We start from the raw sequence: 26,823 nt of genomic DNA on the forward strand, positions 1-26,823 counted from the left end.
TTTGGATTTGGAGACCAAGCATTCGACATAGTCAAAACTATTCCATTTATTAATCCTATTCACTCAACCAATAATTTGCATCACTTTTTACCAAAACTGAAGTAACTTTAAGTTTTCACCCTTGTACAAACTGAAACTGACCTTTGTCACCAATTTTGCTGTTTTTACCCCATAACTCCATAACATTCAGTCATGGATAGCCCAAACTATACATTTTTGGAATCCTTATGATCACACAAATAGTGTGGTATAGTTTTCAACATGATTGGTGAATTTTTATAGTTTGACCCCTGTGTAATTCTTTATTGACCCCTGTAGCTCATTAGAGGTCACCTCCAGGATGTCTCCATATCTGAAAATAAACATTAGTTAATTTAGAATATGTGTGCCACATTTCATGCTTTTATCACAAACTGAACAATTGTTTTGGTTATCTGCTGCACTACTACAGCAATGTTCATTGAAATTACCATTCCACTCTAGCATTTTTTACACACATTGTTTATAGTTTTCAGTTTTTTTCCAGAAACTGTAAGAGACCTCCAGGTGGACACCGTTCAAAAAATTAATATGGCTTTCAGGGACGATTTTACGGGGATTAAACAGATTAAGGAGTGTTACTGCCCCTTTAAGGACGGCCCACAACTGCTGAGAGCGCAGCGCGCTCCCAGCGCCGATGGACAGGCTGACACCCCGCACAAACAACCAGATCATTTCCAACGTGAAAGCTTTGTTGATCTGGGACCTCGTCTGACTTTCACAAAAAGGCAGAAGATGTGGACATCAGCGCATTTTCCGGCATATTCCACCGTTACAGGAGTTTCTTTCATGGAAAAAGAAGCTGAGGGACGTGCCACGGAGCCGTTCATTACGTGGGACAAAACCACCTCGGTGTTGGTCTCACAGGACGGCTTAAAGGTGGATTTCAGACAGATTCCGGTTGCTTTCCAGTCGTGTGAATATCCGATTGTGATTGTGCATGAGCTGGACATGCCAGAACATGTCCTGTGAGGCTTCATCACGGTGTTTCTTTTCGCCATGCAGCTCCGCCGCGACGCGCGGAATTCCTCCACCTTTGTTCCTCTTTCCATGACAAAAACTCCTGTAACAGTGAAATGTGCCATTCATTTCTAAACTGGATGCTGTCTTGATCCGGTATGTCCTTTGACTAGCACAGGAATTGTGAAAAGACGTGGACATCAGCACTTTTTCTGGCACATTAAGACAGACGTGCGGAGGAGTACGGCGAACATTCAATACACGAGAAACAGCTCTGATTGACATTCCTGTTGTCAGCATGCCAATTGCACGCTCCCTCAAATCTCGCGACATCTGTGGCATTGTGCTGTGTGATAAAACTGCACCTTTCAGAGTGGCCTTTTATTGTGGACAGTCTAAGGCACACCTGTGCACTAATGGTGTCTAATCAGCATCTTGGTATGGCACACCTGTGAGGTGGGATGGATTATCTCAGCAAAGGAGAAGTGCTCACTATCACAGATTTAGACTGGTTTGTGAACAATATTTGAGGGAAATGGTGATATTGTGTATGTGGAAAAAGTTTTAGATCTTTGAGTTCATCTCATACAAAATGGGAGCAAAACCAAAAGTGTTGCGTTTATATTTTTGTTGAGTGTATTTAATGTTCAAACTGATAAACTTTGTTGTTTTGTGCAAATATTTGCTCATTTTGAAATGGATGCCTGCAACACGTTTCAAAAAAGTTGGGACAGTGGTATGTTTACCACTGTGTTACATCACCTTTCCTTCTAACAACACTCAATAAGCATTTGGGAACTGAGGACACTAATTGTTGAAGCTTTGTAGGTGGAATTCTTTCCCATTCTTGCTTGATGTACGACTTCAGTTGTTCAACAGTCCGAGGTCTCCGTTGTTGTAATTTGGTCTTCATAATGCGCCACACATTTTCACTGTGCGACAGGTCTGGACTGCAGGCTATGCAGCTAAATCAAGGCCAAAAGTTTTTTAATCTGAAAATAAAAAAAGATTGAAAAAATAAATTTTGAAACTGAAAATTCAATGTTTGTTCTTGAATTTTATCATTTAAAAAGTATTATCAAAATAAAAATAAGTGCAAGATATATATTTTTCAGTTTAATTAAACAAAAACAAGTGTAAGATATATTTTTCAGCTTAAATAAATTTTTGATTCAGCTCTGTAATTATTTGATCAAATAATTTATTTTCATTCCTATTTCTTTTTTCACCTTCAGATCTTTTTTCACTTTCAGATCTTGTTTTTTTCAGTTTCAAACTTTTGGCCCCATTCTGGTCTGGGAGTGCGTGACTTCGATTGAGAGGGGCGTGGAATTATGAGTGACAGGAGCGCAATCAGTCCTAACATGATGTTGCTTTCAGGAAACGTGGGTCCTTTGATTGATAATGACTTAACACTTTCTCTCCACTGTATTGTCTTGATACCCGTAAATAAAGTGATGCTAAAGATGTCTATTACAAGTAATTCTAGACCACTCTTGGTCATTTTTGATGTTTAAAAACTGGAAAATATGCAAGATTGTAAAGATTAACACCTATACCTAAAAATCTGATGTGTCCCAAATCCACACAAGACTGTGAACACAGCACAGCATCGCCGTATGAAAATGAGGCAGGTCGCTCATTTTACAGGCTGCAGTGAAGTGTTACGAGCTTTCTAAGTGACACACAGGTAGACCTGACTCAGCAGATCTGAAGGAAGCTTTAATATGGCCACAACCAAGCAGACCACCCGTAAATCCAAATCCAAAGCCGCCCGGAAGAGCGCTCTGGCTACCAGCGGTGTGAAGAAGCCTCACCGTTACAGGCAGCACTGTGGCACTCCGCTGCTACCAGAAATCCACCGAGCTGCTGATCCACAAGCTGCCCTTCCAGCGCCTGGTGAGAGAAATCACTCAGGACTTCAAGACCGACCTCCGCTTTCAGAGCTCCGCTGTGATGCTCTGCAGGAGGCCAGCGAGGCTGACCTGGTCGGCAGCTTGTGGATCAGCAACTCGGTGGATTTCTGGTAGCGGTGGATCTCTCTCAGCGCCTCAGTGCCGCGCCTGTAATGGCAAGGCTTCTTCACACCGCCGGTTGCCGGAGCGCTCTTCCGGGCGGCTTTGGATTTGGATTTACGGGCGGTCAACTTTGTTACGTCGTCATTAAATTCACTATCCGGTACAACATACGGATCCACTGAACCAACTGTTACACATCGATCACAATAAACAGCTTTATCTCGAGGGTTTAAAGCCTCATAATAAGCTTTCACTCTGTCTGTTTTCTTTCACGCGCCGGCCGCGTAGTAATCCACGATGGAGACGGGAGCAGAGTCATTATCTATCAAGGAACCCACGTTTCCTGAATGCAACATCATGTGAGGACTGATTGCTCTCCTGTCACTCACAATTCCACGCGCCTCTCAATCGAAGCCACACCCTCCCACGCCAGAACGGGGCCAAAAGTTTGAAACTGAAAAAACAAGATCTGAAAGTGAAAAAAGATCTGAAGGTGAAAAACGTCCATGATTTCCAAAAACAATTTGAAATGTGGACTCATCAGACCACAGCACACTTTTCCACTTTGCGTGTGTCCATTTCAAATGAGCTTGGGCCCAGAGAAGGCGGCGGCGTTTCTGGATGTTGTTGATGTATGGCTTTCGATTTCATCATCAATTCATCAGTTTTATTTATATAGCGCCAAATCACAACAAACAGTTGCCCCAAGGTGCTTTATATTGTAAGGCAAGGCCATACAATAATTACGTAAAAACCCCAACGGTCAAAACGACCCCCTGTGAGCAAGCACTTGGCGACAGTGGGAAGGAAAACCTCCCTTTTAACAGGAAGAAACCTCTAGCAGAACCAGGCTCAGGGAGGGGCAGTCTTCTGCTGGGACTGGTTGGGGCTGAGGGAGAGAACCAAGAAAAAGACATGCTGTGGAGGGGAGCAGAGATCAATCACTAATGATTAAATGCAGAGTGGTGCATACAGAGCAAAAACAGAAAGAAACACTCAGTGCATCATGGGAACCCCCCAGCAGTCTAAGTCTATAGCAGCATAACTAAGGGATGGTTCAGGGTCACCTGATCCAGCCCTAACTATAAGCTTTAGCAAAAAGGAAAGTTTTAAGCCTAATCTTAAAAGTAGAGAGGGTGTCTGTCTCCCTGATCCGAATTGGGAGCTGGTTCCACAGGAGAGAAGCCTGAAAGCTGAAGGCTCTGCCTCCCATTCTACTCTTACAAACCCTAGGAACTACAAGTAAGCCTGCAGTCAAAGAGCGAAGCGCTCTATTGGGGTGATATGGTACTATGAGGTCCCTAAGATAAGATGGGAGCTGATTATTCAAAACCTTATAAGTAAGAAGAAGAATTTTAAATTCTATTCTAGAATTAACACAAAGCCAATGAAGAGAGGCCAATATGGGTGAGATATGCTCTCTCCTTCTAGTCCCCGTTAGTACTCTAGCTGCAGCATTTTGAATTAACTGAAGGCTTTTCAGGGAACTTTTAGGACAACCTGATAATAATGAATTACAATAGTCCAGCCTAGAGGAAATAAATGCATGAATTAGTTTTTCAGCATCACTCTGAGACAAGACCTTTCTGATTTTAGAGATATTGCGTAAATGCAAAAAAGCAGTCCTACATATTTGTTTAATATGCGCTTTGAATGACATATCCTGATCAAAAATGACTCCAAGATTTCTCACAGTATTACTAGAGGTCAGGGTAATGCCATCCAGAGTAAGGATCTGGTTAGACACCATGTTTCTAAGATTTGTGGGGCCAAGTACAATAACTTCAGTTTTATCTGAGTTTAAAAGCAGGAAATTAGAGGTCATCCATGTCTTTATGTCTGTAAGACAATCCTGCAGTTTAGCTAATTGGTGTGTGTCCTCTGGCTTCATGGATAGATAAAGCTGGGTATCATCTGCGTAACAATGAAAATTTAAGCAATGCCGTCTAATAATACTGCCTAAGGGAAGCATGTATAAAGTGAATAAAATTGGTCCTAGCACAGAACCTTGTGGAACTCCATAATTAACCTTAGTCTGTGAAGAAGATTCCCCATTTACATGAACAAATTGTAATCTATTAGATAAATATGATTCAAACCACCGCAGCGCAGTGCCTTTAATACCTATGGCATGCTCTAATCTCTGTAATAAAATTTTATGGTCAACAGTATCAAAAGCAGCACTGAGGTCTAACAGAACAAGCACAGAGATGAGTCCACTGTCTGAGGCCATAAGAAGATCATTTGTAACCTTCACTAATGCTGTTTCTGTACTATGATGAATTCTAAAACCTGACTGAAACTCTTCAAATAGACCATTCCTCTGCAGATGATCAGTTAGCTGTTTTACAACTACCCTTTCAAGAATTTTTGAGAGAAAAGGAAGGTTGGAGATTGGCCTATAATTAGCTAAGATAGCTGGGTCAAGTGATGGCTTTTTAAGTAATGGTTTAATTACTGCCACCTTAAAAGCCTGTGGTACATAGCCAACTAATAAAGATAGATTGATCATATTTAAGATCGAAGCATTAAATAATGGTAGGGCTTCCTTGAGCAGCCTGGTAGGAATGGGGTCTAATAGACATGGTAGAGTTTTAACTTGCACTTGTAGATGAAGCGACAGTGGTTTTCTGAAGTGTTCCTGAGCCCACACAGTAAGATCCTTTACACAGTAATTTTGGTTTTTAATGCAGTGCTGCCTGAGGGATTGAAGGTCACGGGCATTCAATGTTGGTTTTCAGCCTTGCCGCTTACATGTAGAAAGTTATCCAGATTCTCTGAATCTTCTGATTACATTATGGACTGTAGATTATGGAATCCCTAAATTCCTTGCAATTGAACGATGAGAAACGTTCTTAAACTGTTGGACTATTTTTTCATGCAGCTGTTTACAAAGTGTTGATCCTCGCCCCATCTTTGCTTGTGAACGGCTGAGCCTTTTGGGGATGCTCTTTTTATACCCAATCATGACACTCACCTGTTTCCAATTAGGTGTTCTTTGAGCATTCATCAACTTTCCCAGTCTTTTTTGCCCCACCCCAGCTTTTTTGAAACGTGTTGCAGGCATCTATTTCAAAATTAGTAAATATTTGCACAAAAACAAAAAAGTCTATCAATTGGAACATTAAATATCTTGTCTTTGTGGTGTATTCAATTGAATACCGGTTGAAGAGGATTTGCAAATCAATGTATTCTGTTTTTCTTTACATTTTACACAACATCCCAAATTCATTGGAATTGGGGTTGTAGGTTTTTGACAAATCAGTAAAAAGAGCTGCACAAATCATATGCAAGTGAGAATTCAACCAACATTTATGGCTTTAATGTTCCAATTGTTTCTAAACGTGAAATACTTACGTAACCAATTTGGTAATTTCGTGACTTGAGTTGTTTGACAAGGTTAAACTTTTGCAGAACAAACTGTGGTTCATTTCTGATTTCGATGCCATCAAAATATGGGCATCGGATATTGTGAAGATTTTGTGTCTGTCTGTGCTCAGCATAAATCCTGTCCTATTGCTGCCTGGGTCTTCAAATTCACAGCGAACATTCTTGACCTTGGACAAGTTCAAAGATGGCTAACCTTGACCTATTTTAAGAGGTTAAAAAGTCACATTCTGTTTCATTCTGTTCTGTTTTTTTTTTGGGGGGGGGGGGCAGCCAATCAGAGTAGAGCAGCACCGTGACGTCAGTGGCTGGTCTAGCTAGCTGCAAACTCTGTTTCATTTGTGTGTAAATATAACCTCTTTGTCATATATTATGTAAAAGCTAGTGAGAAATAAACACTTCTAAAACTGAAAACACTGCTTTTGGAACCTGATAACACCTCTGGCGTGATTTACAAGACATTTTGTGGACATTAGCGTGGTGACATCACAGGCTAGCTGCAAACCGTTTTGTTTGTGTGTAAATATGAATGAATGAATGAATGATTTTTATTCAGCATGCACGCACAGACAAAATCTCTCATTTACAAAACAAGTCATGAGAAAACAAAAATTAAAACATATAGAACAAAACTCAAACAATTTACCAATTTAGTTCGGCTGAAAGGGTGTGGGCAGAAGCAAAAGCTTATAAACGCCCACCCCGTACATCAATTTCTGTGTACAAACAAAAAATAAACACAAAAAACAATTACCAGTCAGCAATGTAATGCAGTGAAATATACAAAGTAATACAACACACAAACAAACAAAAAAATAGCCACACAGTCAATTTACTTAATTACGCAAACTATAACAAGTTAATGTATTATTTTTATAGTCTTTTAAAACAAGCCAATGTACTAGATACTTTAATACAATCTAAACAGTCATTCCACACTCTAACACCCTTTACAGAAATGCATTGACTTTTAGCAGTAGTTCGAATCTTTCTTCTATCAAACACCAAAGATCCGCGCAAATTATAACTGGACTCTCTCATTTTAAACAGCTCCTGGACATTTTGAGGCAAGAGTCCATTTTTAACTTTATACATTATCTGTATTGTAAAATAATCAACCAAGTCATAAAATTTCAAAAACTGAAGATGAACAAACAGTGAATTTGTTGGTTCACGATATGGTTTTTTACTTATCACTCTTATAGCTTTTTTTGTAACAGAAATATTGGATTAGTATTTGTTTTATATGTATTTCCCCAAACTTCAATGCAGTAAGTCATATAAGGGACAGGTAATGAGTGATAGAATGAAACCAGCAGATGTTGGGGGAGAAAGTATTGTACTTTGTACAAGATAGCAATAACTTTTGATATTTTGGACTCAATATGTTTTATATGAGTTTTCCAACTAAGCTTGTCATCAACAAAAACTCCAAGAAATTTAGTTTGCGATACAATTTCAATTTCAATACCATTCAACAATAATTTACTGCTTAAATTTCTAGGCTTATTTCCAAATTTAATGCACTTAGTTTTACCGAAATGAAGTGATAATTTATTAGAGTCAAACCAGTATTTAAATTTTTGCAGTTCCCTCTCCACCAAGTCCAAGAGCTGTCTCAAATTATCTCCACTACCAATCACAGTTGTATCATCAGCAAACAAAATACAACTCAAAGACTTAGAAACCAAACCTATATCATTAATATACAGCAAAAACAATAATGGCCCGAGAACTGACCCCTGGGGCACTCCGCATGTAATCCTCAAAAATTCTGATTTTATCCCACCAAGGTGAACACACTGATACCTATTATGTAAATAACTAGCTATCCAGTTAAAGGCCAGTCCTCTAATACCATACATCTGTAATTTTTCCAATAATACGGTATGATCAATAGTATCAAATGCTTTCTGTAAATCAAATATTATATATTATTATTATTATATATTATTATTATTATTAATTGTGTTGTACATGTCAGTCAGTCTATCCACAAAAGTATTGATATCTGATCCTGGAGCTCTACAAACGCAGCTTATAATTATATTTTTGGATTGTTTACATTTAATTTAAACTGTAACACATTCCATGATATTTTTCAAGAAAAATGACATAATATGTATAATTTCACATTGGTGATTAGAACTTACATAAAGTGCCACACCACCACCTCGTTTATTCTTCCTGTTTATTGCAAAAAAGTCATATCCCTCAAGCTGAACATCATCCTCCAGCTCCTCTCTCAACCAAGTCTCAGTGATAGCTATAACTGAAAATTGCTTATTTGATGTTCTTAAACAGTCCTGAATTTTACAGAAATTTGTAAGGAGACTTCTACTATTAAAATGTATAATAGAAAAAGTCCCATTTATTAAAGAGTAAACCTTCAGATTCTCTTCAGTGAAATATTTACAATTTTGAATAATATTTTCACAAAAAAAAACAATCTGGGTCAATATTGTTTTCAAAGTTATGAAAACTGTGTTCAGTATCTTCAAAGATTTTTAAGCTAGACTCCTGCGCAAAAGTTCCATCATCAAATGATGAAAAGCCATCCATAAGGTTAGTCATTGATCTTAATTGTGATTTTCACCATATTTCATTGTTTACACCTTTCTTCAGTTAAACTTAAAATATAACCTCTATGTCTTATATTATGTAAAAGCTAGCGAGAAATAAGCACTTCTAAAACTGGAAACACTGCTTTTGGAACCTGATAACACTCCTGGAGTGATTTACAAGACATTTTGTGGATGTCAGCGTGCACGCAAACGTTGCTAACTCAAAGCTAACTTTCGCTCTTGTCAAAAGCTCATAAACATAAACAGTGTTTTTGACTGTTTTTGTTTTGACTGATTGATTGATAGAAGGGCTTTATTGAATATGTACAAAATGTAAGTAAGACAGTAGGATCTTAATAATTAATGTAAAAAATAAATGTATAATTTTCTCTCTCTCTCTCTCTCTCTCTCTCTCTCTCTATATATATATATATATATATATATATATACGTATATACGTATACATATGTATATACATGCTTTGCACTGGGATACCAATTAAACAACTGTAAATTATAAAGAAGACAATGCTCATAGGGCTGAGGGGATTTTAGCATTGCATTATATTATTTTAATGTTTTGAGTGTTTTGAAACACCCAATAATTTTCTTAACTTCAGCAGGTGCTTCATTTAATCTTTAAATATTTTGAAAAAGTGGATGATTTTCTTAACAGACTGTTTCTGGTTGTTTGTTTCTGAGCATTTTTGAAACTGGAAAAGTTACTTCAGGAACAGACTCAAATGCCTCACAGGAAAGTTACAAAACCCTGCTGCCGTACAAGCAAAAGCATTGTTCATATGTAGAAAATGTACCTGCCGTTCAGCACGAGGTCACGATCAGCAAAATGCCCAGTTTTGGTCAATCAGTAGCGTATGGAAGGAGTTAGGGTTAACCCTAACCCTAACCCAAACCTATATCAGTGTCTGTGTGAGTATTTGATAAACAACAGACAGATTTTTGAATATTTGTTTTGATATTTCTTATTAACTCCTGCATGGACAGTTGTTGATCAGGTTAATTTAATACACACTAGCGAAACTTGATTTATTCCTCTTTGCTTCAGCTATTCTGTATTCAGGGCAAAGGATTCATACTGAATTATTTAAAGCAGCTCACTCATGTGTTTACCTGGTGAAGAAAATTCTTACAGGAAGCCCAATCTGGCAACACCGTTCGACTCTGTGTGTGTGTGGGGGGGGAGATGAAACCTGAATGGTTCTTCTGTTTTTCTGAAGCTGTCTTTAGTCTGCAGTAAACAGACGCACAATTTTCTTTCTTTTATTCTTGTTTTTTTTTCTTTTTTTATCCACATTGTCCACTGGTTGTCATCACTGTGGTCTTTCAGTTGTCATGAAACTCTAAACCATTTTTAAAGCGTTATTTTATTCAGTGTTTTGAGCATTTCTAAACAGCATTTGATCAATTACTGAATTTTTGTTATTTATTGTTCATAGTGTGTTGGGTGTTGAAGGAAAAAAAATTTCCAAAGCAATTTCTTTTAATGTTCTCTTTGAGCATTTGGAAACAAGTGATTATTTTCTTATTATTTTTCCTCACTCTGCATTTATAGAATGTTTTAGGTTGAGTGGGTTTAAACCTAAAACCTTAATTTGTTATCATTGTGGTGGCCTAGCGGCTAGTGTGCTTGTTTGTCTAGTGGAAGGTTCCTGGTTCAAGACCAACCCTGCCCATTCTCCACACAATGTGGAATTGTGTCAGGAAGGGCATGCGGTGTAAAACTTGTGTCATATCAACATGCAGTTCCATATTGAATCTGCTGTGGTGCCCTCAAGTGGAAAAAGGAAGAATCTGAAAGAACATGCTATCAAGCAGCAGCATGCATCTTCTTCTTATATATTATAATAGCCAGGTGGCCTCTGTGTGTGCGTATGGCTTTGATCACAGAGAACCCAGGGAGAGCTGACATTTGCCGTTTGGTATGCTTATGTATTTTGGGTCAAGGATGAACACTGCGAAAATGGAAAGTTGATACCACAGATATTTTTAGACAAGTTAGCGATTTTAGCTAACCGATAAACAATGGACGTTGTGTTGTAATGCACCATGGGAGTTCTGGGTTTTGGGGTTTTAAATGTTGTTATTGTGATTCATGTTAGCTTAACAGTGTTGTTACTGTTACTGATTTTTGTGTTTTTTTAGTTCATTTTTTTTAGTTCTATTGGTTTAGTTAAGTCAGTTTAGTTAAGTGTCATGTTGCCTTTATCATGAGTGAAAAGTGGATTGCGTTTGATGTCTTCTGCCACCATCTTTGTTTGTGCATGCCTAAAAAGAGAAGCACCTGCTTGCAGCAGAATGCCAAAAGACAAAAAGCTCTGCGTGTGTGCATGCATGTACGTGTGCATGTATAACTTTGATTACAGACAAACTGTGGAGAGCTGACATTTGCCATTTGGCATTCAGGTGTATTTTGGGTCTAGGATGAATGCTGCAACAACAGAAAGTTGATAGGACTAATATTTTTGGAGAAACTATGAATATTAGCTAATGTTGCTAATTTCATTCTGGACTCACATGCCATTCCAACAGGGCAGGCCCAGATCCAGACCGGTTTGGACCGATGCACCGATGGACCAACGTATCGTTCGTCATCGGTAAAAAAATATCTTGAATAATCCCGAATAGTGCCGAACACAGCTTTTCGGTGGTTTTCATGTCAACCTATAGTCCGTAAATTATACTGATTTTTCTGAGTTTCAGAGTCATAAGGACGTACAAATAAAGTCGGATATTCAGGGTTTGGTCTGCAGCGGGTCTGTAATCAACCGTTTCTGCAGCACGACTCCCCTTTGAAGCCGTGAATCAATGAAGCAATGCTTCGACTCAATGGCTCGTGGCTCTTTGATTCGCTGCTCTTCAGAAACAGCAAGTCCATTTCTTAACCCCTCGAAGCCATTAAAATAACGTGAGTCACTTTTGTGTGGATTAAAAGTCACTAACTGGGGCTCTTGTTGCAGAGAATCGTCCTCCGTTCCGTTGTCACAGCTTCAAATGCTGTGCGGCTTTCTGCCGAGACAGAGTCGGGTCGGAATTAATAACTTCAAAACGAATTGCTGCTTTAAATAAAATGACACTTCTTTCAGACAGACAAGAAACTACAATAGACTAAAACGTTTTTTTCCTCCAAAAATGAGATGTGCTGTATTTTTTTTACAAATTACATCCTGAAGTGCAGCACACCAGAGCTCAGCTCAGATATATGGAAAGACATTCATGCCAATAATGTCTGAAAGGAAATGCTTTTGACAAAAACTACAGATTTTGTTTATTCCTATTTATGTCCAGAGATCAAGGATCCACCATGTAGAGTTTATTATGTCCAAAGTTTAAGGATCCAGTGGCCAATTTTATATTTATTTACTTTAAGACTCAATAAAATGTTCAATTTCAATTCAATTTTAGTTTAATTGGCTTATAAAGTGCCAAATCACAACAAAATCTAAATATACTAAAACAAATACATCACAATTGTGATGTATTTGTTTTAGTATATTTAGTCATGGACATGATGAATATTGTTACCTGCTGGACTCTTTCTAATTTTGATTGGTATCAATGGAAAATGTCTTCTGTGAACTGTCTGTATCTCAATATATTATTATTAAGAATATATGCAGTCATATTTTTATTGATTTTATCAACTGAAAAAAATCATATAGATTCAGGTGTAATTGAAAGATTTTGGCAATAAATTTGATCCTGTTTACAGTCAATTTTTGTTATAGTGTTGTTTTTTAGGACATCATATTTATAGAAATAAGAAGTGTTCACTATGGTCCATGAAGTATCATAAATATATTAAAAGAGGTGTGACAATGTATGTTGCACACGAATAAAAGAATGAAGATTATTGAATAACAAGATGTGTACGATTTTTATTTTGTCATTGGGGAAAAATGCATCTGTCAGATTTTCACTCTGGATCCAGCCCTGCAGGGGGCGGTAAATTATCTTTATATTAAAAGCATGAGTGCGTGCGTGCATGATTTTATTCAGTAAGTTCAGTGTAAATACATAATATAATTGTAAATACGTTAAAAATACATGGATGACACAAGAAAGCGAAAGCACTTATTTCTATTGTCATCCATTTAAAAATCAAATGTCAAAATAGAAGTAAAAATAAAATAAAATAATAATGATAATAATAATAGTGTGTATGTGATAACAAGCTCATAAACAATTTATAAATACATTTTTAAAAATGCATAATTAACAGGGAAAAAAAGTTCTTCTTCTAAAAACTGTTGAGGTGTAAGGTTCTAAAAAACATTCTGGACTCACATGCCACCCCAACTCATTATAGCAACTTTGCATAATTTATTACCACCCTTGAAAAATGTCAGCTACGTATTTGATAAACACTGTCCAATATAGAACCCATGGATCCCCACGGACAACACGCTAGTTTTTTTTTTAAGGTGAATCTGGACATTTCAAAGTTGAACACAAAAAGAATTCTATAATTATTCAGGATGTGTAGAAAAAAAATAGGTTCCACTTTGCTTTTACCTTTGGACCTAAAGAAACATCATCTGTGAAGTCGTGGTGTTACTGTAAACATGATATTTATTTATTTATTCATTGACTGAATATGAACTGCAATGAGGCAGAGGTGCCAAACTATCCAGCGGAAAAAAGTGACTGTGAAATAGGATTCTCCAGTGTGATATCCGTGGGGATGTAACCCACTTACAGTGTGCACGTGGTCACTGATGTACTCGCCTCCGAAATGCTTCTCATGATTACTTTAATGTAAGAAACATGAACATCAACCGTCATTCTGGTGATTCTTGTGAGTAAATGCATCATACAGTAGACAGTTGTGTAACATTACAGCTGCTTTATTTTATGACTAAATACAAGTAATACAGAAATTTGACTACAAAAAAAAAAACAATATTTGCAGTGGCTTTCCAAGTCCACAGATAAGAAAGGAAAATAACATGCAGTTTTTGGTATAATTTGCATTGTTTTGCTTGATCAAAAGCTTGAAGCAATTTTTACAATATGTGGTGTTAAAGGGTCAAGAAGAGCGTTTGCTTTCAACATTCTCGCTTCTGTTTTTGAATTATTTTTTCATTGTGTCTCTAAGAGCTGAAATTTTACAGCAAATGAGTTAACAGGAAGTGGATAGAAGAAAAACAGTGATATGTTATTAATATCCCCATCCCCAACACACAGATATATACACACACAAATTTGTGTATCAAGTAATCGAGCATTGTTGCATATCCTAATACACAAACGCTAAAAATATTGGGGGGGTGGGGGGGGAGGATTCACTACTGCTCTCTCATGGCCAACCACCAACATATGCCAAAAGCAGCCTATAGTACAGAGCAGAACATTTGCAGTGAAATGAAATGCATTATTTTGTATCCATTATATTGCATGCAGACAACAGACCAAGTTTCATGAGAAAGCAAGAAATAGTTAATTTCTGAGCATTTCCCATCATTGCACTTATGTTTCTGTGCAGTTGCAGCTTATCCTCACAAGGCAGGAAGGGCTCATTAGCATAATGCATGGCCATTTGCCATTATGATTCTTGAAATCACCAGCAGTGCCAGTGTTTTGATGAACCTCGCCTCTGATATATGTTTATAATGTGCAATTCAATTGTGGGGCAACATAAAATCACTTGATAAATGCTAATAATTTAAGTGCCTTCTTTGAATGTGCAAGTGTAACTTAGCATTTAGTTTAAGAAATATGATTTATAGCTAATGGTAATGCTAATAAAAACACCATCTACATGAGCCACAAAACACATCCTCCAAATTGGGCAGGTTATTTCAAATACAATTTCCCAGCTACTCCTCTACCTATCGAACCCTACCACCGCTGCATCCACGTCACTGCTGCTGCTCAGCCCCCCCCAGCATACTGTGGGCTCCAAGTGGGAAATGTGTATATCTCATTATCACTCCCCAATATCATAAGCAAGTACCTGCAGGGAGTGAGGAGGCGAGGCCTATAAACCAGACTTAAACTATGTCCAGCGGCAATTGGGCAGCATGGTGGCTTAGTGGTTAGCACTGTTTCCTCACAGCAAGAAGGTCATGGGATCAGTTCCCACCTGTGGCCTTTCTGTGTGGAGTTTGCATGTTCCCCCCGTGTTTGCGTGGGTTCCCTCCGGGTGTTCCGGATTCCTCCCACATCCAAAGACATGCAGGTTAAGTGAATTAGAAACTTTATAATTGTTCAGGTCTCCCTTGTAAAAGAGATCTCGATCTCAATGAGACTAACCTGGTTCAATTAAGTTTTTTTTTAAAAATATGCTTAAATGTGAGTTGTCTGACTGGTGTTCAACTTCATTGGTGAGACAAATCATGTGATCATTTTAGGGGGGAAATTAGGTTTTTTTTCATACAAATCCTTTTTTAGTGGTGAATGCAGTTCAGTTACAGCTTTCAGTTCTATTTTTCTGATAAATCTTTTACTCTGAGTTGGGCATGAGCATAAACAATGGGTAAAAAAAAACAGTCTTTAAAGGTTTATTTCTTTGTTGCAGATACACTAAAGGAGAGCTGGACATTGCCTACATCACAACACGGATCATAGGTAAATACACACACACACACACACACACACACACACACACACACACACACACACACACACACACACACACACACACACATACACACACACACACACACACACACACACACACACACAAAATGGCATCTGTACTGACAGTCTGATCTGGTGGCTTCTGAGCATAATTATATAGACAGATTTGGTAAACTGTACATTTTTAGAAAGCTTATGAAATGAGTCATTCAAAAGCAATGTTTCCATTTTTTTTCAAAGGTTGTCATGTCCCCCAGTCCGTCTAGAGCAATTGTGTCCAAAATATTCCAGAAAGGGCCGAGGGGGTGCAGGTTTTCTTTGAAGCCGCTGACTCCAGCAGTTGATTTCACTGATGAACTCATCCCATCTGCTCAAAGTGACGTTAATCAGTGAAATCAGCTGCTGGAGTCAGCGGCTGCAAAGAAAACCTGCACCCCCTCGGCCCTTTCTGGAACACTTTGGACACCTTTGGTCTAGGGTGCACCCCGTTTCACGCCCTATGACTGCTGGGATAGGCTCCAGCCCCCCGTGACACTTAATTGGAGTAAGCGTGTATAGAAAATGGATGGATGGAACAAATCCAAGAAACATAAATGAAATTCCATAAGTAACATGAGTATTTCTGAAGGTCACCAATTTGTAAATCCAAGATGGGGGCGATAACAACCTTTGAAAAAAATACACACATTGTTTTTTTTTAATTCCTCATTTCATATGCTTTTTAAAAATGTATCACTTTTCAAATTCCCCAATTTTTTATGTACCTATAAATCATTACATAAGAAACATGACTAGTACCTTTACTGGAGCATGCTGGGATGAATGGTGTTGCTCAAGAGCGCTTCAGTAGTGGTAATGAGTGTGGAGAAAATGCTGTGGCTTTGTTTTCCTGACCCAGATCGACTCCACTGGTCCAGTGATCCAGTTAGTGATGCTCTTATCACACGTCTGATGCTCATTAGGCTACATAGATAGACAGTTAGAGAGAGATGTACACAGACAAACAGAGAAACGTGCACATCACCTTCTCATCTTCATGCTGCCCTTTAATGCACACAGCCAATTAGACATTTGTCACCTGAGGGCTTCTATTCCATCATGCTTTGTGTGATGCCACTGATTGTTGTTGGCCTTCAGTGTGATCCTCCTCACCATAATTATTTCAAAAATAGAATTTACTGTGGAGCTATCATTAGTGCAGCAGATAAGTGAAACAATCCTTCAAATGGTGATGCAAGCACCGAATTCAGTCAAAATTTAAAAATGCTCCACTCATACTGAAAACTATACCACATTATTTGTCTGATCACAAAGATTCCAAAAAGGTATAGTTTGGACAATCTGTGACTGAATGTTATGGAGTTATGGGATGAAAACAGCAAGAATTGTGACAAAGGTGTTGGGGAAAGTGTAGTGACACGGACCCACAACAGGGGGCGCAAATGAACAGTCAATAGATGAGCCAAAAGGTAACAATTTAATGTTGTGAATGTGCACAACGATTATACAGACAATCATAGAATCTGATAGTCAATACACAACAGTGACGTGTGGGCAGGCTCGAGGATAGAAGACGTCTGTCCTGAGAAGAGCCGGAACCACACGATTTCCACCGCCACCGAACCTGGTGAATACTGGAGCCGCCAAGTCCCGAATTCCCAGGTGGTCACCGTCCCCGACTGTCGGATCTGGTACTGCTGGCGAGGAGCACAAACAGTGAGATGTGGGTGTGTGCACACCCAGTAACAAAAACAGTCAGAAGGTGAAAAGTCACCTCCACCTCTAATCACACACTCGTGCATGTCCTGTTAAATCACTTATCTGGCTGGAGTGTGAAGCGAAGCCGTCGCTGATCACACTTTACGCCAATCCCACAGATAAGGAAACGCCACAGGAATACGGCTGCAAAGAAGTTCAGATTATTACTCAATGTTTAAGTCAGCAGAGACAATTACCTTCACAGGTAGATGATATCTCGGCAGCGAGGTGGAGATGATGTCCGGCTTTCATGGAGTGGATTGATGAAGTGGAGATGGGTGACAGCTGTCATGAGTTGACAGCTGTGTCCGTGGCGGCAGCGCCCTCTCGTGCCTGAAGCCCGCACTTCAGGCAGGGCGCCCTCTGGTGGTGGGCCAGCAGTACCTCCTCTTCTGGTGGCCCACACAACAGGACCCCCCCCCCTCAATGGGCGCCTCCTGGCGCCTGACCAGGCTTGTTCGGGTGACGGTGGTAGAAGTCGGCCAGGAGGGCCGGGTCCAGGATGAAGCTCCTCTTCACCCAGGAGCATTCCTCTGGTCCATACCCCTCCCAGTTCACCAAATACTGAAACCCCCGGCCCTTACGACGGACGTCCAGGAGCCTGCGCACTGTCCATGCAGGCTCCCCGTCGATGATCCGGGCAGGAGGCGGCGCCGGTCCAGGAGTGCAGAGGGTGGAGGTGTGGTATGGCTTGACACGTGAGACATGAAAGACCGGGTGGATCCGCAGTGAAGCTGGTAGCTTCAGCTTCACTGCGGCCAGACTGAGGACTTTGAGGATCTGGAATGGTCCAATGTAACATTCCTTCAGCTTAGGGGAGTCCACTTGTAAGGGGATGTGCTTCGTTGATAGCCATACCTCCTGCCCGGGCTGGTAAGCAGGGGCCGGGGAACGCCGGCGGTCTGCTTGGGCCTTAGCCCTCGTCCGGGCCTTCAACAAGGCAGAGCGGGCAGTGCGCCACACCCGTCGGCATCTTCGCAGGTGTGCCTGGACCGAGGGCACACCGACCTCTCCCTCCACCACGGGGAACAGTGGGGGCTGATACCCCAGACACACTTCGAACGGGGAGAGGTCGGTGGCAGAGGACACCTGGCTGTTATGGGCATACTCGATCCAGGCCAGATGGTCACTCCAGGCCGACGGGTGCGCGGACGTGACGCAGCGGAGGGCCTGTTCAAGTTCTTGGTTGGCCCGCTCTACCTGTCCATTCGTCTGAGGATGATACCCGGACGAGAGGCTCACGCTGGCCCCCAGTTCCCTGCAGAAACTCCTCCACACCTGTGAGGAGAACTGAGGACCACGATCCGAGACGATGTCCGCTGGTATCCCATGCAGACGCACGACGTGGCGGACCAGGAGGTCTGCTGTCTCCTGGGCCGTTGGGAGCTTCAGGAGGGCCACGAAGTGGGCCGCCTTGGAGAATCGGTCCACTATCGTGAAGATGGTCGTCATGCCCTGGGACGGTGGGAGACCCGTGACAAAGTCCAGGCCAATGTGGGACCAGGGGCGACGAGGCACCGGTAGAGGCTGCCGAAGTCCTTGTGTCTTCGTGTGGTCTGCCTTGCCCCTGGCACAGGTGGTACAGGCCTGGACACACTCCCGGACGTCGGCCTCCATAGACGCCCACCAGAAGCACTGCCGGACAACTGCCACGGTCCTTCGCACCCCCGGATGACAGGAGAGCTTGGAACCGTGACAGAAGTCCAAGACTGCAGCTCTGGCCTCTGGTGGGACGTATAAACGGTTCTTTGGACCGGTTCCTGGGTCCGGGCTCCATGCCAGGGCCTCCCGGACGGTCTTCTCCATGTCCCAGGTGAGGGTGGCCACGATAGTGGACTCAGGAATGATGGACTCCGGTGGATCCGACAGCTCCGTCTTGACTTCATCTTCGTGTACCCGGGACAAGGCATCCGATCTCTGGTTCTTGGTCCCGGGGCGATAGGTGATCCGGAAGTCAAAATGCCCGAAGAACAGTGACCAGCGGGCTTGCCTGGGGTTCAGCCGCTTGGCGGCCCTGATATACTCCAGGTTCCGATGGTCAGTGAAAACCGTGAACGGCACAGACGCTCCCTCCAACAGGTGTCTCCACTCCTCAAGAGCCTCTTTCACCGCAAGGAGTTCTCGATTGCCGACGTCATAGTTCCGTTCAGCTGGGGTCAACCTGCGAGAAAAGTAGGCACACAGGTGAAGAACCTTATCGGTCTGTCCGCTCTGGGATAGCACGGCTCCTATCCCTGAGTCAGAGGCGTCCACTTCAACCACAGACTGGCGGGTAGGGTCGGGCTGCACCAGAACTGGTGCAGACGAGAACCGGCGTTTCAACTCCTTGAACGCGGCTTCGCACCAATCCGACCAGGTGAAGGGGACTTTTGGAGAGGTCAGGGCTGTCAGGGGGCTAACTACCTGACTGTAGCCCTTAATGAACCTCCTGTAGAAATTTGCAAAGCCGAGGAACTGTTGCAGCTTCCTACGGCTTGTTGGTTGGGGCCAATCTCTCACCGCCGCAACCTTGGCCGGATCAGGGGCGACGTTGCTGGAGGAGATAATAAACCCCAGGAAGGACAAAGAGGTGCGGTGAAACTCACACTTCTCGCCCTTCACAAACAGCCGGTTCTCCAACAACCGCTGCAGGACCTGACGTACATGCTGGACATGAGTCTCAGGGTCCGGGGAAAAGATGAGTATGTCATCCAGATATATGAAGACGAATCGGTGCAGGAAGTCCCGCAAGACGTCGTTTACCAAAGCTTGAAATGTCGCGGGGGCGTTAGTGAGGCCGAACGGCATGACCAGGTACTCAAAATGACCTAATGGGGTGTTAAATGCCGTCTTCCATTTGTCTCCCTTCCGGATCCGAACCAGGTGATACGCATTCCTAAGGTCCAATTTGGTGAAAATTTGGGCTCCATGCAGGGGCGTGAACACTGAATCCAACAGGGGTAAAGGGTATCGATTACAAACCGTTATGTCGTTTCCGGATCAGCCCGGCAGCTAATGAGTCCCGGATGTAGGTCTCCATTGATTCGCGCTCAGGTCGTGAGAGATTGTACAGCCTGCTGGATGGGAACTCAACGCCCGGGACCAAATCAATGGCACAATCGTACGGACGGTGCAGGGGAAGGGTGAGCGCCAGATCCTTGCTGAAGATGTCAGCAAGATCATGGTACTCAACCGGCACCGCCGTCAGATTGGGAGGGACTTTAACCTCCTCATTAGCTTTTACACCGGGAGGAACCGAGGATCCTAAACAATTCTGGTGGCAGGTTTCGCTCCACTGAGCCACAACCCCAGACGGCCAATCAATCCGGGGATTGTGTTTAATCATCCATGGGAAGCCCAAAATCACGCGGGAGGTAGAAGGAGTCACAAAAAACTCAGTCTCCTCCCGGTGATTCCCAGACACTACCAGGGTTACAGGTAGTGTCTTGTGTGTGATAAAAGGGAGAAGAGTGCCATCTAGTGCTCGCACCTTCACTGGCGAAGAAAGCGCCACCAGAGGGAGCCCTACCTCCCTTGCCCATCTGCTGTCCAGCAGATTCCCTTCTGACCCCGTGTCCACCAGTGCTGGGGCTTGAAGGGTTAAATCCCCACTCAGGATTGTAACTGGGAGTCATGTTGAAAGATGTGTATGACCCACGTGAATGTTTTGACCCCTCCTCAGCCCAGTCTCTAAGGGCAGGCGTTTGTGTTTTGACCAGTTGAGGCAGTCTCTCTGCTGATGCTCACTCGAGCCGCAGACAAAGCACTCCCCGTGGACCAGCCTCCTCTGTCTGAATGTGGCCCTGCTCGTGTCCCTAGCATCGCCAGCAGGGGGAGCTGTAGCCACACGGAGTGCTGTGGCTGTGGAGCGTGGGGAAGACGGCTCCCTTTCGGACCCGGGAGGAAGAGGGGCGGCTTGTACCTGACCACGCCCTTCGCCTCGCTCCCGTCGGCATTCTTCTAACCAATTGTCCAATCGTATAACCAAATCGATAAGCTCAGCCAAATCCCACGGTTCCTCCTTAGCCACCAGGTGCTCCTTCAGGACCAACAACAGTCCGTTTATGAAGGCGGCGCAGAGCGCAGTCATATTCCATCCGGATCTCGCAGCCGTGATGCGGAAGTCGACTGCATATTCGGCTGCGCTCCGGCGCCCCTGTCTCATTGACAGCAGCACGGTAGATGCGGTTTCGCCTCTGTTAGGGTGATCAAAAACAGTTCTGAGCTCCCTCACAAACCCAGTATAAGAGGCAAGGAGCCGTGAACTTTGCTCCCAAAGCGCTGTAGCCAAAGCGCTGTAGCCAAAGCGCTGTAGCCCAAGCGCGTGCCTCACCTCGAAGCAAATTAATCACGTAAGCCACCTTACTGGCGTCAGACACGTACATCACGGGACGCTGTGCAAAGACGAGCGAACACTGCATAAGAAAGTCCGCGCACGTCTCCACACAACCTCCGTACGGCTCTGGGGGGCTTATGTATGCTTCAGGGGATGGTGGGGGGGTTGTTGAATGACCAGTGGAATGTCTGTATTCGGCACCGGGTCGGCAGGAGGAGGAGCTGCAGCAGCGCCCTGAGCGCGCGCTTCCACCTGGGCGGTGAGAGCCTCCATCCTGCGATTAAGGATGATGTTTTGCTCGGTCATCAGGTCTATCCGAGCGGTAAAGGCGGTGAGGATGTGCTGCAACTCACCAATCACGCCTCCAGCCGACGCCTGTGCACCCTGCTCTTCCATTGGCTGTCCAACAGATGGTTGACGCCCCTCGGGATCCATGACATTGGCCGAGATATCCTGTTGGGGAAAGTGTAGTGACACGGACCCACAACAGGGCGCGCAAATGAACGGTCAATAGATGAGCCAAAAGGTAACAATTTAATGTTGTGAATGTGCACAACGATTATACAGACAATCACAGAATCTGATAGTCAATACACAACGGTGACGTGTGGGCAGGCTCGAGGATAGAAGACGTCTGTCCTGAGAAGAGCCGGAACCACACGATTTCCACCGCCACCGAACCTGGTGAATACTGGAGCCGCCAAGTCCCGAATTCCCAGGTGGTCACCATCCCCGACTGTCGGATCTGGTACTGCTGGCGAGGAGCACAAACAGTGAGATGTGGGTGTGTGCACACCCAGTAACAAAAACAGTCAGAAGGTGGAAAGTCACCTCCACCTCAAATCACACACTCGTGCAGCTCCTGTTAAATCACTTATCTGGCTGGAGTGTGAAGCGAAACCGTCGCTGATCACACTTTACGCCAATCCCACAGATAAGGAAACGCCACAGGAATACGGCTGCAAAGAAGTTCAGATTATTACTCAATGTTTAAGTCAGCAGAGACAATTACCTTCACAGGTAGATGATATCTCGGCAGCGAGGTGGAGATGATGTCCAGCTTTTATGGAGTGGATTGATGAAGTGGAGATGGGTGACAGCTGTCATGAGTTGACAGCTGTCAACCCCGGCTGTGTCCGTGGTGGCAGCGCCCTCTCGTGCCTGAAGCCCGCACTTCAGGCAGGGCGCCCTCTGGTGGTGGGCCAGCAGTACCTCCTCTTCTGGCGGCCCACACAACAAAAGGTCAATTTCAGTTTGGACAGGGGTCCAAACTTTTAAAGCTGCTCCAATTTTAATAAAAAGTGATGCAAATTACTGGTTGAACTAATAGGAATAATTAATGGAATAATTTTGACCGTGTTGAATGTTTGGTCTCCAAAGTAAAGGTCATGTTGATGTTCATTGGATTCTGTGACATCTGACATATGTTACCCCTTAAGGTAATAACTAAGCATGACAGATGGTGCAAACTATTCCTTTTTAAAACCTCCAGTAACTTAACCAATAATCTGCATCGCTTTTTACCAAAATTGAAGCAGCATTAACTTTTGACCACTGTACAAACTGAAACTGACCTTTGTCACCATTCTTGCTCTTTTTACCCCATTACTCCATAACATTCAGTCATAGATAGTCCAAACTATACCTTTTTGGAATATTTATGTTCAGACAAATAATGTGGTTTAATTTTCAATATGACTGGGGCATCTTTAAATTTTGACCCCTGTGTAATTCTTCAGTTGACCCCTACCTGGCCAGTCGGTTTTTTAAAAAGAGTAATGTCTAAGGAGTATTTGTGTTGAATTTGGTGCTTGCAAGGATTCCTCTGTAAAAATTCTGTTATCTGCTGCACTACATATTAGTAGAAACAAAACAAACAACCCCCCCCCCCCCCACCACACACACACACACTCCAACATTTAAGGCCATGTCAGGAATCATCAGCATCAGTCATTTTCTAAATGTATGTATTCAGCTACTGAAAAATAGGTACATTTTTCTTCTTCCAGTGATGACTTACCCAGCAGAGTCTGTGCAAATCGGTTACCAGAATCATGTAGAAGACATCCGTTCATTCTTGGACAGTCGCCATGCTGATCACTACACTGTGTTCAACCTGTCACAGCGCAACTACCGCAGCGCCAAATTCTCCAGCCGGGTGAGAGTAACAGTACCACATAATGCTGTTTTACATTAAAGGTGCTATGAATGATTTTTCTGCCACTAGATGCCACAGTAGCACTACATTTCAGGAGGTGAGCAAAGCTTCCCTCCTCGGGTGCTCCTCCAAACCACCATTCAAAAAAAATTTAAAAATTCCCTCAGTTAATTCTGATCCAGTTTTCTTGGTTAGAACTCAAGCAGCAACACTGAAGAATTCAAGATAGAGGGTCTCCTCACCCCTGCCAAAAAAGTGCCACAAAATCATTTCACTTTAATTCTGCGACAGCTCCCAATACTTTTGTATGGTTTCCCATGTAATAAACACCGTATATACCTGATTTTGTATATAACAGATTTTCGCTCACATCCGACAAAATGTCCTGTCTGACTGCAATGCATTTTCATTAAAAACCCCTTGCATGTCGGACAAAGCAGTCTGGACATGTCCAGTAAGTTCAGCACTGACACGCGCCAATTCGAGGAAAGTGGGTGCTGTATTTGGTAAGGTTGGTAAGGTTAGACCTTACTTGTGTGAAGCGTCTTGAGGCAACTCTGTTGTGATTTGTCCTGGTTCTTTCCCTCAGCCCCAACCAGTCTCAGCAGAAGACTGCCCCTCCCTGAGCCTGGTTCTGCTGGAGGTTTCTTCCTGTTAAAAGGGAGTTTTTCCTTCCCACTGTGGCCAAGTGCTTGCTCATAGGGGGTCGTTTTGACCGTTGGGGTTTTTCATAATTATTGTATGGCCTTGCCTTACAATATGGAGCGCCTTGGGGAAACTGTTTGTTGTGATTTGGCGCTATATAAGAAAAAAGTTGATTGATTGATTGATTGATTTGGCACTATGTAAATGAAAAAAAATTGAAATTGAAAATTGTATTTCCGTGATTAAAATCCCGGCCTTTTATTTTTTTTTTCAAACCTTGTTCAGACCTGGTGTTGCCGACCGAATGATCCTCCCTAAAAATCGGTCCCCCCCCCCCGCCTTCACTGCGCATGCATCATTCACTGATTATCACCTCGTTTCTGCTTAAAACTGACTTTAGTATGATTTAAGAGGTTTTACATTTGTCATCTGATGGTTAATAATCACATTATTCCCTTTGATTGCTTTGGGTGTGGAGAGTCAGACTCAGAGTGAGTCTCAGACACATGCGCAATGAAGGCAGGGCGGACCAATCTTTAGAGGCGACCATTCGGTTGGCGACACTGGTTACTAAATTAGGCAGGTCCTGATTCAGGATTCCCTGTAGATTGTTCAGCGCCTCCTGACTGGAACTAATCTGTTACATTTTATCCATTTTATACATATAACAGGATTTGTCCGTTTTATACATATAATGGATTTCTATTATAACGGACAAAATTCGCTGGTCCACCTGAATCCAATATATGTGAGTTTTACGATATATATGTAAATGTAAATATGTATATTTCTTTTCGTTTTTGACTTTTCTGCTACGAGTTTGGTTATTTGTATATGAGTGAATTTCTGTTATGCATGGGTGTCTAATAAATTATTATTATTATAAAATATCAGTTGCATTCCCATTAAATTAGGTTGAATCTGAAGTGATTGTTTTTTTTTTACTTTAGCTGACTTCATTCTCTGGTTTTTGCACAGCTGGTTTGGCATTGTGCTGAAGGCGCTGAGTGCAGCCTGCGTAGAAAGCAGACTGCCGCCATCCTGCAGCTTTATTGAGCAAAGCTGTGGAGTCAAACTGTGGAACTATTAAGTGAAGCTGCAGCATTCACGCAGCTACCACGGCTCCTTGTCTCTTCATGGAAGTCGCGGAGCTCTCGAGCAGATGACTCATCATGGCAACTGATGTGTTGTGCCGCTCTGCTGTTGCAGTGCCGTTGCTAACCTCCGCCTCTATTTTCTCCTCCCATCCTGTTGTCTTTTGCTTGATTTTCTCATCTGTTCTTCAGTTTCTCTGGTGTTCTTCTTTATCTGCCTTTCCCTCTTCCTTATTGTTAACTTTTCTGTGTTTACGTCTTTCTCCTCACTGTCCTCTTTGGTTTCCCCTCTCTCTTTCCTCCAGGTGTCAGAGTGTAACTGGCCCTCTCGCCAGGCTCCCAGCCTCCACAACCTGTTTGCTGTGTGTAAGAACATGCACAACTGGCTCAAGCAGAATCCCAAGAATGTGTGCGTCATCACCTGCTCAGTAAGATGACGCAAAACAACAGTGCAAATCTTCAAATCAGTTCAGTTTTTTGCTGATTTAGTCCAAACTCACAGGATGTCTCGGTGGACTTCACATTGTGTAGAACATACAGAACCTCCTGTCCGTGGAGGAGATTGTGCAGTCTGGCCGTAGCTACATAGAAAAATAATACGAATAGATGACACAATATTTCCTAAAGTGCACAAACAACTACAGTCCACCCAGCGGAATTTTGGACTGATGGGGTATTTTTTTATTTTGATGTCAAGAGGTTCCCAACATTCAAAAATATTCCACTTCTGGATTATGCCACCATAAACTCAAAAGATAGGTGGGCAGTAAGAGAATGACAATGACAGGAAATCCTGGCCATGTTTTAGCTTGTGGTTAAAAAATGGGATGTGATTGTAACTCTGTTGCTATAGAATTACCCAGGTACAGTATCCACAGTTCTTTTGCATTCTGTTATGTTTCTCTATATATGTAAAAATACATACACTGGATTACTGATGTATGACTGAAATCCAGTGAGGGCTGATGTCATCAAAGATCAAAACAGGAATTTCTGGCTATTTAAAATGTTGAATTTGAGACAATGCCAACCTGGAGTCTCTAATTTAAGTTCACAAACTGCTCAGCTTCTCCACAAATACTATTCAGCTTGGGACTCCGACAAGTGCGGTCGCATCTCGTCCACTCTCCCTTATCTCTGTTCTCTGCTTTTAACCTTCAGTGTTGGGGAAGTGTAGTGACACGGACCCACAACAGGGGGCATAAATGAATGGACAATGGATGAGCCAAAAACAACAATTTACTGTTGTGAATGTGCACAACGAAATACAGACAATCACAGAATTT

At 42.5% G+C, this 26,823-nt stretch overlaps 1 protein-coding gene across 1 annotated transcript in view; it reads left to right on the forward strand.

Annotated features, from left to right (window-relative positions):
* The window catches only part of dnajc6 (DnaJ (Hsp40) homolog, subfamily C, member 6), a 99,591-nt gene that overhangs the window by 28,428 nt on the left and 44,340 nt on the right, over window positions 1-26,823 (forward strand). Inside the window, exons 3-5 of the mRNA XM_034179564.1 lie at window positions 15,506-15,555; window positions 23,650-23,798; window positions 25,843-25,965. Coding sequence (XP_034035455.1) covers window positions 15,506-15,555; window positions 23,650-23,798; window positions 25,843-25,965 — 322 coding nt within the window. The remainder of the gene's footprint in view (window positions 1-15,505; window positions 15,556-23,649; window positions 23,799-25,842; window positions 25,966-26,823) is intronic.

The sequence above is a fragment of the Thalassophryne amazonica genome, chromosome 10 (assembly GCF_902500255.1).
Source record: "Thalassophryne amazonica chromosome 10, fThaAma1.1, whole genome shotgun sequence".
NCBI classification, from domain to species: Eukaryota; Metazoa; Chordata; class Actinopteri; order Batrachoidiformes; family Batrachoididae; genus Thalassophryne; species Thalassophryne amazonica.